Source organism: Lolium perenne, chromosome 6, assembly GCF_019359855.2.
Source record: "Lolium perenne isolate Kyuss_39 chromosome 6, Kyuss_2.0, whole genome shotgun sequence".
In the NCBI taxonomy this organism is placed as follows: Eukaryota; Viridiplantae; Streptophyta; class Magnoliopsida; order Poales; family Poaceae; genus Lolium; species Lolium perenne.
The window spans coordinates 24,891,124-24,904,750 of NC_067249.2; the positions used below are offsets into that span (position 1 = coordinate 24,891,124).

Sequence of the window (13,627 nt, forward strand, 5' to 3'; positions counted from 1 at the left end):
AGGCTCAAATATAGGACAATCGATAGTTCCCACTTTGATAGTTCTCACATTAGAAATAGTATTAACTCCACATGCTTTTTCAATTCTCTTGGGGAAATAGACGGTGTGTTCCTTGTCATCAACATTAAAAGTGACTTTTCCTTTATTGCAATCAATAACAGCACCTGCAGTATTAAGAAAGGGTCTCCCAAGAATAATGGACATATTATCATCTTCAGGCATTTCCAACACAACAAAATCAGTTAATATCAAGCAGTTATTAGTAACTTGAACAGGAACATCCTCACATATACCAACAGGAGCAGTAGATTTATCAGCCATTTGCAAAGATATATCAGTAGGTATCAACTTATCAAAGTAAAGTCTCTTATAAAGAGAAAAAGGCATAACAGTAACACCGGCTCCCAAGTCACATAGAGCAGTTTTAACATAATTATTCTTAATAGAACAAGGAATAGTAGGTATACCTGGGTCGCCCAACTTCTTTGGAACTTTGCCATTGAAAGAGTAATTAGCAAGCATAGTAGAAATTTCCTCATTGGGGATTTTCCTTTTGTTAGTAACAATATCTTTCATATATCTTTACTATTAAATGGGAGTTGGTCGTTTGACACTCAACGCACTTTGGTGGTCGTCATTGAAAGCATCCTATCCGTCCAATCTAATCCTACGGTCTCCGGTCTCCGTTTGACACCCAGCCCCGCAACAATCATGGAAACAATTGATCACGCTACGAATTAATAAGGAAACAATCTGGCAACCATCTTTAGCGCTCATGCCATCAATCAATCACGATACAAATAATTAGGAAACAAAATCAGGGGCATTTCCTTACTTGGTTTGCTTAGGAATTTATTACCTAAAATTAGAAACGTTGTATCTTTCTTTACTATTATATTGCAGTTGGGGATGGTGTGCACTTTGACATCAAACATTGGAGCAATCCTAACCGTTGGTCACCCTCAAAACACCCCCTCAAATATTGGACCAACAAGCACCGTTCGATGGATATTTCACTACATCAGTTTCCTGCTCGGTTCCTTTCCTTGTTGGTCAAATACAATCATTTCTTTCCTATATTGCACGGACACACTATCAAATTAGCGGTTCCTTTCCTTGTTATGTTCATTCATTTCTCCCCACGATTCCATCTTAGAGTCTGCGCCATTCTTGGGCTGCCTCGATATGTGTCTTTGCCATCCGTCATCAGTCCATCACTCCCATCTCGCGCGGCGCTACCCCTGAAACCACCCAACCTTCTCGCCATTGTCTTCACGTGCAACAACAAAGTCTCCATCTTGCTCCACTTCTAAATCCTGGTGGCAATGGCCGCCGGTTCCCCTCTCCTTCCCTGCCTCCCAGGCGCTTGTTCACAGGAGGTGGAAAGAACGACATCGTCATTGGCCGAGGGAAGAAGGAAGCCGGATGCCCGGATGCTGCTGGTATTCCGCTCCGCGCCATGATCCTCGTCCGTACCTTTTCAACAACTACACCAATCTGGTCGGTCTCCTTTTTCTCTTGGATTGCAGTCTTTTCTGGCTTAATCCCAATCGAAATTTTATTTGCATGTAATTGATCAGGATGATACACAAGTTCTGAAAGCAGTACGCATCCCTTACACCATCACCTTTTTTGTAGATAAAATTCCAACGCCAATTGGGGTCAGACTTTCAGTAGCATATGTCTTCTGAAGACTCGAATTGGAGGTATGGCACCTAGAAAACACCTTATTTTTTGTTACAATTCTTTTGTTGAAAAAATTGTTCTTTATATAGTCACCCAATTTTTACTGCCAATGTTAACCTTTTTTACAGGATTAAGAGAGAAGGTAACCAGCATGTCTGTTCAGTAATCTTGACGTTTGGTTACTAATGTGAATTGACCATCGTCGATACATCAATAGTTTTTTATTTTTCAACAACAAAATGTTGTTTTATAGGTTAGATTGTGTTACATTATTTCCCCCCCCCCCCCTGATTTCTCGTATATATCATTACGATACTTGTTTAAATTACTCGATATTCTATCATGTAGTAATAGAAGTGACATATTTTTCTATCTTTTTTTCCAAGCGATCCAACATGGGATCGATTTTAATTACCATCGCGATAACGAAAACAAGGGTTTAAATAGCAGGAATAAAAGTAAAGGGAGGGGGGGATCGCCGCCTACTGCTAGCGTTCGGAGGGTTTATAGCATATTACATATTACATAACAGGATCATCTCAAAACAGAAACAAGCACATCATATTCATGCCTAATGATTTGGTATCTGAAGTCCAGGACATGGTTAGGTGTGGATCCTTTGGTACACGCAAGATTGATGTGCAATTAATTGGTTCATCACCGTTGGCACCGTTCCGTTTTCCTGTACTGTTAGTTATTATTAATATATTTTGCTGCTTGGAAAGGCAACTTATTTGAAACTAACAATTTCTATGATTGAAGGCCGATATCTGGGCAGAGAAGTATCAGAAGGACATCAAAGATTTCCAGCAAACTGTGCCCACGTGTGCTGGATTTTCTATAAAGTTGTGTTCCGGACCAAAAGATAGCACTAAGCTAGGTTGGAATACTTCAAGTAGTCACTTATGGAGTTGCGGAACCAAATTGATCTATTCAAGTGTCATACTATTTGAATTTCAGCTTCAGAAAATATATATGGCGGTCGCCTGCTCATCAGCTCACTAAGCAACCAAAGATCATTGGTCAGCTGCGCATCACCTCACTAAGCAACTGTGGATCAATGTTCGGCTGATCGTGGCCACCACCAATTCGGTGTAGCACGCACGCATGCTGCAGCACGACTTGCCTCTCCGGTGGCCAGCTGCTCGTCATCGTCACCCAAGCCTCTGCAGCGCGACTTGCCAATCTGGCGGACAACTATTCATCGCTCGTCACCCTCACTAAGCAACTGCATGCGAGAACACCATGTTGCTCGTCACCATGTTCTCCGACGTTCACCTATGTAGAGGTACACAATGAACAATCTTCAGAACTAATTCAAGGTTCTGGTTGAACTCTGCATTTGATGTGCATAGATTAACTTACGCCACCAAAATCATATGGATTATTCATTTAAGGATATGGGTGCAGTTTTAACAGCTATATTGCCGGTGTGTTTCCTCAAGCATGGCATGAATTAATTCATAATAGAGATATACTATGCGATGGAATAACCAAATTACTTGTTTACCTTAACGAAAAGGAAAATAAATAAAAATTATTCAATTCACTTCGATATTTGAACAACAACAAAAAAGACATAAAAGGGATATACAATGCTTCAAGTCTCAGCATTAGACATGAAATAAAATCCCAGCTGGGAGTATCACATTGAATAGAAAATGCACGCGAAATATGACAAGTATTGTTCAGGGTAAGTTGCATCCTTTTTAGTGAAGATCAGAAATGTGAATGCAGTAGCCAGCTGCATAATGATTTGATAAGAAAAATGCACACGGATTTAGATAGTGAATTGTAACTATTAGTTCCAGTTTTGGCAAACATTCAACCAGGTAATCTATAGAGCATCTATGCAAATAAATAACATGTGGAGCATCTAACCGTTTTTTATCTTCCTCCTATTATTCCTACTAGATGAGAAAGAATGCCACCCCATTTAAAGATCTAATCAACAAAGGTGCAAATGAAAGAAAGGGAGAAAAACAAGGCCGTGGCATGAATTGGTATGGGCGATTGTTTGCTGACAAGAAAGAAGAACGCCAAAAAAAAGGTTGCGGATAGCCCGCGAACAACAATATATTACAGCACTAAGCCTTGGTATATTTGTATCAAGTTAGTTATGAAACAATCCTAAACTCATGGCATTTCATAATTTACGTCTAAGTGTATCATTTGCACTACAAATTTTAATATTGAAACATGTTTCTTACTCAAACTTTTATTATTATCACTGGACATGTTCATTACAAATTATCAGGAAAGCAGAACCCTTTCAAAGATCGGACACGGAAATCTAATGATGAAAATGGAGAACAGCAACAATATTAGAATATGCTCTCAGTAACTCTTTGTAACCATTAATTGATAATGACAAACAATGTTATATTACACTGTCTTTGGTTTGATTTTGATGAAGTTTTGGCTACTGCCATGGATGCCAAATTCTACATGTTTCCTAAGATGACACAGCCTTCCGCACAAGAAAGTGTCACCATCTCTGCATCTTTCACTATTGAGCTGTAACTTTATATTATTTACTAACCCAAAGGATGTAACTCTATTATCTCAATCACAGAAAGCTTCGAAGGAAATATAGGAGTATCTAAGTGTTTTTTTTTATCTGAGTATCTAAGTGTTGCTTAAAGAAGGATTCATATTGTATGCTCATTGTATGCCTTGTATGCCTAGCTAAATTTCATTCCGTGTGGTGCACACATATGCTAGGAGTTGCTAAGAATTAATGAGAACTTTCTGTTTTGAGGTTTCCAAAAAATATTTTATGATAAGAGAGGTTTAGTCCTGATGATAAAAGGAGAGAAAAACAGCGTGGCCACGGTTAGAAAATAGGGGCCGTGGCAACGCACGGGCATTCAACTTGTACTTAATAAGAGATGAGTATTTGGTCCATTATTTTAACTGTATATGATACTCAATTAAATATTTTATCAACATATACTTCGAGGAAAGTTTAATCTCGATGTATTTACAATGCTATTTTATGTACATTTGAATTTTCAACACTATTTATATTCGTAGAGATAAAAACTTGAAAGACCGTGGCAACGCACGGGCATTCAACTAGTTTTGAATAAGGAGGCAATTTAATAGCATCAGTCAAAGGGATTTGCAAGAATAAAGGCTTCATCCAATCACAAAATTTATTATAGTGTTCTTCTTCCTTTGATTTTAGTTTCTTAGCAGGAAAAGGCATTTGCTTTTGGACCCAAGGTTCTCTTTCATTACCATGTTTCTCAGCAATAAAATCTTCTTTAGTGTACTTTTTATTTTTAGCATGCTTTTCAGGTTCTTCTTGAACCTCTTCTTTATCAGGAGTATCATTCTTATCATTATCTTTATCATGTTCATTACCACTTTCAGTTTCAGCATCAGAAATAGAAATACTATTAGGATCATTAACAGGTTCAGAGGATTCTACAACATTCTTATGTTTCTTTTTCTTTTTCTTAGATGGAGCACTAGTTTTAGTTTGTTGAGAATCTTGTTCAACTCTTTTGTGATGTCCCTCAGGATATAGAGGATCCTGGGTAGAGACACCACCTCTAGTTGTTACTTCATAAGCATGTTTTTCTTTAGCATTATTTCCTAACAAGTCATTTTGCACTTTAGTGAGTTGATCAATTTGAGTTTGAACCATATGAAAATGTTTAACAAGCATCTTAACATCATTGGAGGTTCTCTCCACAATATCATGCAATTCACTAATAGCTCGAGAATTTTCCATTAAATGATTCTCTACTCTCATATTAAAATTTTCTTGCTTAACAATATAATTATCAAACTCATCTAAGCATTGCGCAGGAGGTTTTGAATACGGAATATCTTCTCTAGTAAAGCGTTGAAGGGAGTTTACCTCAATCATGGATGAAGGGGGAATTATCTCACATATATCTTCTATGGGAGGTAGATTCTTCACATCTTCAGATTTAATACCTTTCTCCTTAAGAGACTTCTTAGCTTCCCTCATATCTTCATCATTCAATTTAATTAAACCCCTCTTCTTCAATATTGGCGTTGGGGTTGGTTCAGGTGTAGACCAATCATCATGATTCCGGCCTATTTTAGCCAATAATTCTTCAGCGTCGTCTGGAGTTCTTTTCCTGAAAACACAACCAGCACAACTATCCAGGTATGCTCTAGACTCAATGGTTAGTCCACTATAAAATATATCAAGTAAATCATGCTTTTCCAAATCATGGTCAGGCAGAGCTCTAATAAGAGAGCAAAATCTCGCCCAAGCCTCAGGCAATTTCTCTCCATCTTCCTGGTCAAAATTATAAATTCTCTGCAAAGCAATATGTTGAGCACTAGCAGGAAAGTATTTCCGGAAGAAAACATCAAGCAATTCTTTTGGACTTTTAATAGAATTAGGTGGCAAACTATTATACCAAGTTTTAGCGTCATTCTTTAATGAGAATGGAAAGATTTTAGCAACAAAATAAGTACGCATCTTAACATCATCAGAAAACAAGCTACTCAGAGTAGATAACTCAATCATGTGTTCAACAGCACTTTCTTTTTCAGTACCACAAAAGGGTGTTTTCTCAACAATAGCTATATGAGATAGATCAAGAGAAAAATCATAATCTTTATCCTTAATGTTTATAGGAGATGTGGCAAATTTAGGATCAGGAGACAGTTTATATCTAACAGTGTGTTCTGCAAGCAACTTTTTAATTTTTCTTGCATCAGTAGTAGCATTGCATTTTTCAATAAAATCATCATCAAGTTCCACATAATCTTCATCAAGATCATCACTAGAGTAATCAAGTTCAGGTGAATTAACAGGTGTAGTAGCATTAGGAGTTTCAGTATTTTTAATTTGTCTAGACCTAGCAATCGTAGCATCTAGAAAGGATCCCAATGAACCACTATCATCAAGCACAGCAGAAGCATCATCAATATTATAAGAATTTTCAGATTCAGCAGAAGTACCAGCATTTGAAGCTTGTGGTGGTGAAACAAGTTTACTTATCACAGATGGTGAATCAAGAGCAGCAGAGGTACTCAGAGTTGTACCTTTTCTTGTAGTGGATGGTAATATGGCGACCTTAGTATCGCGAGGTTTACCCATGATGGAGAATTTGCAGTGAACAATATCAATCCAAGTGAACTTCCAAATAAAGCTATGCTCCCCGGCAATGGCGCCAGAAAATAGTCTTGATGACCCACAAGTATAGGGGATCGCAACAGTCTTCGCGGGAAGTAAAACCCAATTTATTGATTCGACACAAGGGGAGACAAAGAATACTTGAAAGGCTTAACAGCGGAGTTGTCAATTCAGCTGCACCTGGAAACAGACTTGCTCGCAAGAGTTTATCAGTAGTAACAGTTTTATAGCAGTAGCAGTAGCGAAATAACAGCAGCAGAGTAACAAAGACAGCAGTAGTGATTATAGTAAACAGCGGGATTAAAATACTGTAGGCACAAGGACGGATTAACGGGCGTTGCATGGATGAGAGAAACTCATGTAACAGTCAAAGCAGGGGCATTTGCAGATAATAATAAAACGGTATCCAAGTAATAATCAATCAATAGGCATGTGTTCCATATATAGTCGTACGTGCTCGCAATGAGAAACTTGCACAACATCTTTTGTCCTACCAGCCGGTGGCAGCCGGGCCTCAAGGGAAACTACTGGATATTAAGGTACTCCTTTTAATAGAGTACCGGAGCAAAGCATTAACACTCCGTGAACACATGTGATCCTCACATCACTACCATCCCCTCCGGTTGTCCCAATTTCTGTCACTTCGGGGCCATTGGTTCCGGACAGCGACATGTGTATACAACTTACAGGTAAGATCATAAACAACGAATATCTTCATGAATCAATAACATGTTCAGATCTGAGATCATGGCACTCGGGCCCTACTGACAAGCATTAAGCATAACAAGTTGCAACAATATCATAAAAGTAACATCTACGGATACTAGGCACTATGCCCTAACAATCTTATGACTATTACATGACCAATCTCATCCAATCCATACCATCCCCTTCAGCCTACAGCGGGGGAATTACTCACACATGGATGGGGGAAACATGGCTGGTCGATGGAGAGGCGTCGGTGGTGATGATGGCGATGATCTCCTCCAATTGCCCGTCCCGGCGGAGTGCCAGAACGGAGACTTCTGGCTCCCGAGATGGAGTTTCGCGATGTGGCGGCGTTCTGGAGGGTTTCTGGCGACTTCGACCTCTCTCCGTGCGTTTTTAGGTCGAAGGCAATATGTAGTCCGAAAGAGGGCGTCGGAGGCCGGCCGAGGGGGCCACACCATAGGGCCGCGCGGGCCCCCCTAGGCCGCGCCGCCTTATGGTGTGGGGCCCTCGGGCCTCCACTTGATTTGTCCTTCTGGCTCCGTCAGTATTCTGGGAAAATAGGGCCTTCTGCATAAATTCCGAGGTTTTTCCCGAAAGTTGGATTTCTGCACAAAAACGAGACACCAGAACAGTTCTGCTGAAAACAGCGTTAGTCCGCGTTAGTTGCATCCAAAGTACACAAATTAGAGGCAAAACAACAGCAAAAGTGTTCGGGAAAGTAGATACGTTTTGGACGTATCACGCCTCGACGTGCCGGTGATGTTCCGGTACACCACGTTGCTGACCTGCACGTTCGTGCTCCGGTTCGCGCACGGCGTCTTCTGGTCGCAGTAGAACTGGTCGATGATGATGGGGTGGTCGACGTCGTCGATGAGCACGTTGGAGAACCGGACGTTCCGGACGTACCCGGCGCCGCCCTGCCACGTCTTGATCCGGACGCCGTTCTGGGCGCGGGCGATGCGGGCGTTGTCGAGGGAGACGCCCTCGACGGCGGCGTAGGAGCCGCCCTGGCCGAGGCTGCCGATGCTGATGTCATGGCCCGGGTCGCACACGATGCCCCGCATCTTGACGGCGAAGCTGGCGTTGGAGATGGAGATGCAGTCATCGCCGGTGCCGATGCGGCAGCTCGTGATGGTCACGGCAGTGGACTCCGCGACGTGGATGCCGTCCGTGTTCGGGCTGTCCCCCGGCGCCGTGATGGCCAGCTTGTCCAGCCGCACGGCGCTCGACCGCGACACCGTCATGTGCATCTGCTGCACGTTCTGGATGTGGAGGCCGCGGACACGCACGCCGGAGCACGAGTCGATGGATCCATCCATGAAACCATGGACCCTTTTGCAGAGGATTAGGGGGCCTTTTTGGATTGTCTTTACATTAACGTTGGTAGCTTACGTCATGCTTAATCATTCTTTCACTTTCGAAGCAAAGACAGAAAAAAAAAGCCCAGAAAGGGTGGACTCTACCCGGTATTCATCCATGCATCCCTCGTTGATTCACAATTTGTTTTAAATTCATAGTTCGGTGATCCTTTTTCCGCCGTAGGCTCCTTCTTTTATATGAAAAAAATCTCCTTGCTTGCCTCATATAGTGATATAGACATAGTGGAGTTTTATGTGGTTTTTGGTATGGTGTAGTGTAGGATTAAGACAACATGCTAGTGTCATCCTAGGTTATCTAGAATCTTGTTAACCAAAGAGGCTCACATTAATCAAGAGTGACACACGGTGATGCTCCTGCCTCCTGGCCACCTAGCCGCATCGCACCAACATTTCATGATTGACGATCGGTGATATAGCTCTACGGTAAGATTCTTTGCAATCACGCGCCTCCCCTCGGTAGCGTCTCCCGCTTCACTTGCAATCCTCTCAAGAGCCGGCCAAATGATTGCAGGGAGCAACAGAGAAAGATGAGTTTCTTCTCATAGAAACATAGTACTAGCAGTGTCATTCTCCTACGTAACACAATGCCAAATGGCATAGCGGGAATAGAATTCACCTGCGGCTTGTTACTGTTCCACGCCATTTGTCGGGGGTTCCCGCTGATCATCTTATCTTATTCATCGGACGGACAAGGTTCACCCAGAGACTTTTTTTTTTCTTTTTGAACAGGGGATGGTCCTAGAGGGACCTAGAAGCTTTGATTGAGCGGTGGAGTAACAATTAGAACAAGGGTGAGCAGAGCCGCCACCTCCGATGTGTCGCAAGAAACACTGCCACCGAGGGAACCACCGTGCACCGTTGCTTGCTCACCAGCCCCACCTAGGAGGACCTTGCGCCGAGTAGAGGACAGGCCCCTGCCACCGGCTCCGTCTGGGCTTTGCCCGGCGGCTCCCGCCAACAGTGGTGGGGAGTGGAGGAGGAGGGGGCTGGGAGGTGTAGGATTTGGTCGCCCCTGTAATCGCCCGCGGGGGGGACCAGGAGCCCGAAAATATTTCACCTGTTATCACACGGATCAGGCATGCGCCAGAGTTGTTAGTAGCCTAACTACATGTACATACAGATAGGGTAAGCTGCCTATGATAACAACTACAGCTAACTACCTGTAGTTGGTTAGCTGTAGTTGTTAGGGCATCTCCAACGGGGTGATACAAACGGACGCTGAGCGACCGTTTGTGTCCGCGCCGATCGAAAATGCGTCTAGGCCCTGCACCAGCGGGACGACTAAAGTGACCGGCGTCCTCGGCGACGCAAATCTGGACCAAATATGCGCTAGGTTTGCGTCTCCGTGGACGCTGCGCGGTCGAAGCACCTTTTCTTACCCGGTCCCGCACGTCAGGGACAGCAAAATCAACCGCTTGGATTTGCTTCTTTTTTCCCTTCTTTGCTGCCCTAGTGCGACGCTACCACCCCAACCCCACCCGCCGCCGCACCACTGCCGCACCGCAGTATATGCAGTGCGCTCGGTCCTCGCCGCGCCGGAGAACAGGATCTCAGTCGGGGTAGTCTCCGGCGCGCACCTGTCGCCTGTTTGGGGGGGCAAACTTTGCCGGTTGCACCGCTCGGCCTCGCCGCCCACGACATGTTTGGTCAATTGCGCCGGTAGGTTTCTTGCTCGTGTTTTCCGCTCTATTGTGTGTGGCTATTGATCCGCAGTTCCTACCAACGCAGATGGATATGTGGCAGATGCTGGACAAGTTCCGCGCCGAGATCGTTGACACCTCTTCCGACGAGGAGTCCGGTCAATCGACGCAGACAATGGCTACTGTTGCGGCCTTCATGCTCCACGAGTACAGTTCAAGCCAAATGCCGGTGCACCGGGACTCTATGAAGGGCCGCTCAAAAAACCTGCTGCGCAACAGAGTGGAAGGCCACCTCCGGCTCCACGCGGACTACTTCCACCTCACCGATCCGGTGTTTAAGTAACAAATGTTCCAGCGTCGGTACAGGATGTCAAGGGACAATGCCTAGAGGAATACCATCTTATTTTCATGCCGACGCGTAAATGCGTCGGGCCGCTAGAGGCACCCTAGGTGCCAACGGACGCACGGACGAAAACGATCATTTTCGTGTCCGTCAGGCGACGCAAACGGACACTCGCGAACAATTTAGACATCTGATTTGCGTCGCTCCGTTAAAGATGCACTTAGCATAGGCAGCTTACCTGTAACAATATTAGTATCTACCCTGTACATGCATGTACCCTACGTAGTGGTTGTTTGGCTACGGAGGATTAGCTATCAGTTTTCAGAAAGGCCGATTATCAGGACCCGTCTATATAGAGTTTGTTTGTTTGTTAGGCGGTTAACCTGGATTATATATAGGGAACGCAGCTTATCTGTAACAATATTTGTATCTATCCTGTACATGCCAAACAACCCCGCCGGCAAGCCAGGCCTTGAGCCTATATACCAGTTAACGTTGGTCACCGCAGCCTAAACCTCTTCTCTCTAAACATAGATTAGTTTCATCTTCTCCCACGGCGGCTGTCCGGCCGCTCCAGCGATCCTCGGTAAGTATGCATGAGAAGATATGTTTCGTCCTGCCTTCAGATTTAATTTCTCAGATCATTCTTTTCCTAGTACATGCATCATCATGTACGAACTGCGCCCCAACCTAGTTGATTCTCACGCATATCGTGATGTTTCTCGCAGCTCTACCACTCGAGGCTCGTTGGACATGGCTTTCGCTGGCATGTCCCTCATCGTCGATGGTAAGTTGTGCGACCTCACCTCGTCGCCCTTCGACGCTGGCGTGGACAGCGGGTACCACTTGCTCGTGGTCCAAGGATACTCCAATACCAAAGGCACAACACCAAACGGGAGCTGCATCTCGTCTCGTCCTTTCCTGGTTGGTGGCCATCGCTGGATTGTCGACTACTACCCAAATGGTCGGTATGAGGACGATGTCACTGGGAAGTTTATGTCGCTTATGCTTGTGCATGATGACGATGTGGGAGGACACGAAGGTGTCAGCCAGGGCGTCAAGGTTCAGTGTGAGTTCAGTTTCATTGATGAGCCTGAGTCGCAGGTGCCAGCGATCATCCGAACTCAAAAGATTAACACCGCTTGTTGTGAAATGGGCTACACAAGGTTCATACGAAACGAGGCCCTGGAAAGATTAAGACACCTGAAGAACGATAGCTTCGTCATCAGATGCGACATTGTTGTCATCAAGGAGGATAACAACTCTGAGACTGAGGAGCATCCCTGCAAAAAAGGAAAAAACAACACTGAGCAGCAGGCCGCCGGTACCAGTACCACGGCTCCTGTGTTGGACCAATTGCCGCCATGTGACATGCAAAGCCATTATTTCAGCAACCTTCTCTTCGAAAAGGATGGCGCTGACATTACGTTTGAGGTTGGTGGCTACAAGTTCGCGGCGCACCGGATTGTGCTTGCAGCCCGATCTACGGTCTTCAAGGCACAGCTATTCGGGGCCATGGATGAGGGCGCTACTGCGCCAAGTGTCCTCAAGATAAATGACATCGAAGCAAATGTCTTTAGTACGTTGCTTACCTTCATCTACACCGATGCAGTTGCATGGTTCATCCCACTGGAGGAGAATGAAGGAGATAAAGAGGAAGTAGACAACACTGCGGACAATGGAGCAGAAGGGGAGAACACTGAGAACAATGGAGCAGAAGAAGAGAAAGGAGAGAAGAATAAAGAAGAAGAAGAAGAAGAAGAAGAAGAAGAAGAAGAAGAAGAAGAAGAAGAAGAAGAAGAAGAAGAAGAAGAAGAAGAAGAAGAAGAAGAAGAAGAAGAAGAAGACTACACTGATTGTGATAGATATGAAAAAGAGATGCTCAATTTGCTTGAAGCTGCGGTCCGATATGATCTCCAAAAGCTCAAGGTAATCTGTGAAGAGAAATTGGCCAGTCGTTGTTTACTAACCATGGCCAGTGTGGCAAACATTATTGTGGTGGCTGAGCGGAGGGGATGCCGCTGGTTGAAGGATGTCTGCATGGAGTTAATCAAATCCCGCACCACCGTGCACAAGGTATTCACCGCTGGTTGCCTGGACGAGATCATCAGGACCACCAGCCCGTCCGACCTGAAGGAGCTCTTCTCCAAGTATTCTGCTTCCTAAATCACTCGAGAAACCTAGGTTCTACTTCATATATATTTTCCCTTATAGATTTCGACGGGTCATCAGAAAAATCGTAGTACTACTATCCATTCCTAGGTATAAGAGGGTCATGTTTATGTTTGTGTGTCGATCGTCCTGTCTAGTACCTCCCAGCTACTATTCGATATCCATCTGTCCTAGATGCTTCAGATGCAGTAATCTAAACTATTATCTATATGTTCTTCGTTTTGCTTTCATTTCATTTGTCATGCTTGCATGTCTCTGTGTTCATATGTTGAGCTGAAAAAGTATGTGTTGGGTTCATGCGTGCCATCAACTGCAACCCTATAAGTAGCCTGCAGCTTACAAGTAGGATCCAATTGAGGGTGAATAGTGCTACGAACATCGTACACAAATCTAGAAGACGACCTATGATTTCTAGAAAAAGAGGCCAAGCTGAATACTTTGATCAGTAATATGTTCAGGTGAGTATACCCTGATGGCCTGACCCTGTTGTCTCCACACTTATCAGATTGAAAAGATTTGAGCATGCAACACGAAATAGTTATAAGGTTTTTATAGAAGTAAAAAGGCA

General features: G+C 44.0%; 2 protein-coding genes across 2 annotated transcripts; one reads left to right on the forward strand and one right to left on the reverse strand.

Annotated features, from left to right (window-relative positions):
* Positions 1–8,208: 8,208 nt before the first annotated feature.
* LOC127310666 (polygalacturonase-like) lies at positions 8,209–8,844 on the reverse strand. Its single transcript, XM_051341317.2, has one exon. It carries the CDS (start codon positions 8,842–8,844, stop codon positions 8,209–8,211), a length of 636 nt encoding a protein of 211 aa, XP_051197277.2.
* Positions 8,845–11,640: 2,796 nt separating this feature from the next.
* Positions 11,641–13,210, forward strand: LOC127308569 (BTB/POZ and MATH domain-containing protein 3-like). Its single transcript, XM_071821217.1, has 2 exons — positions 11,641–12,117; positions 12,271–13,210. The coding sequence occupies exons 1-2, from the start codon at positions 11,641–11,643 to the stop codon at positions 13,051–13,053; spliced, it is 1,260 nt and encodes a 419-aa protein (XP_071677318.1). The 3' UTR covers positions 13,054–13,210.
* Positions 13,211–13,627: the final 417 nt, after the last annotated feature.

Coding starts and splice junctions, on each gene's coding strand:
- LOC127310666 (XM_051341317.2), bottom strand. CDS start 8,844: ATGGATGGATCCATCGACTCGTGCTCCGGCGTGCGTGTCCGCGGCCTC.
- LOC127308569 (XM_071821217.1), top strand. CDS start 11,641: ATGGCTTTCGCTGGCATGTCCCTCATCGTCGATGGTAAGTTGTGCGAC. Junction 12,118..12,270: donor ACGATAGCTTCGTCATCAGA/TGCGACATTGTT, acceptor ATGCAAAGCCAT/TATTTCAGCAACCTTCTCTT.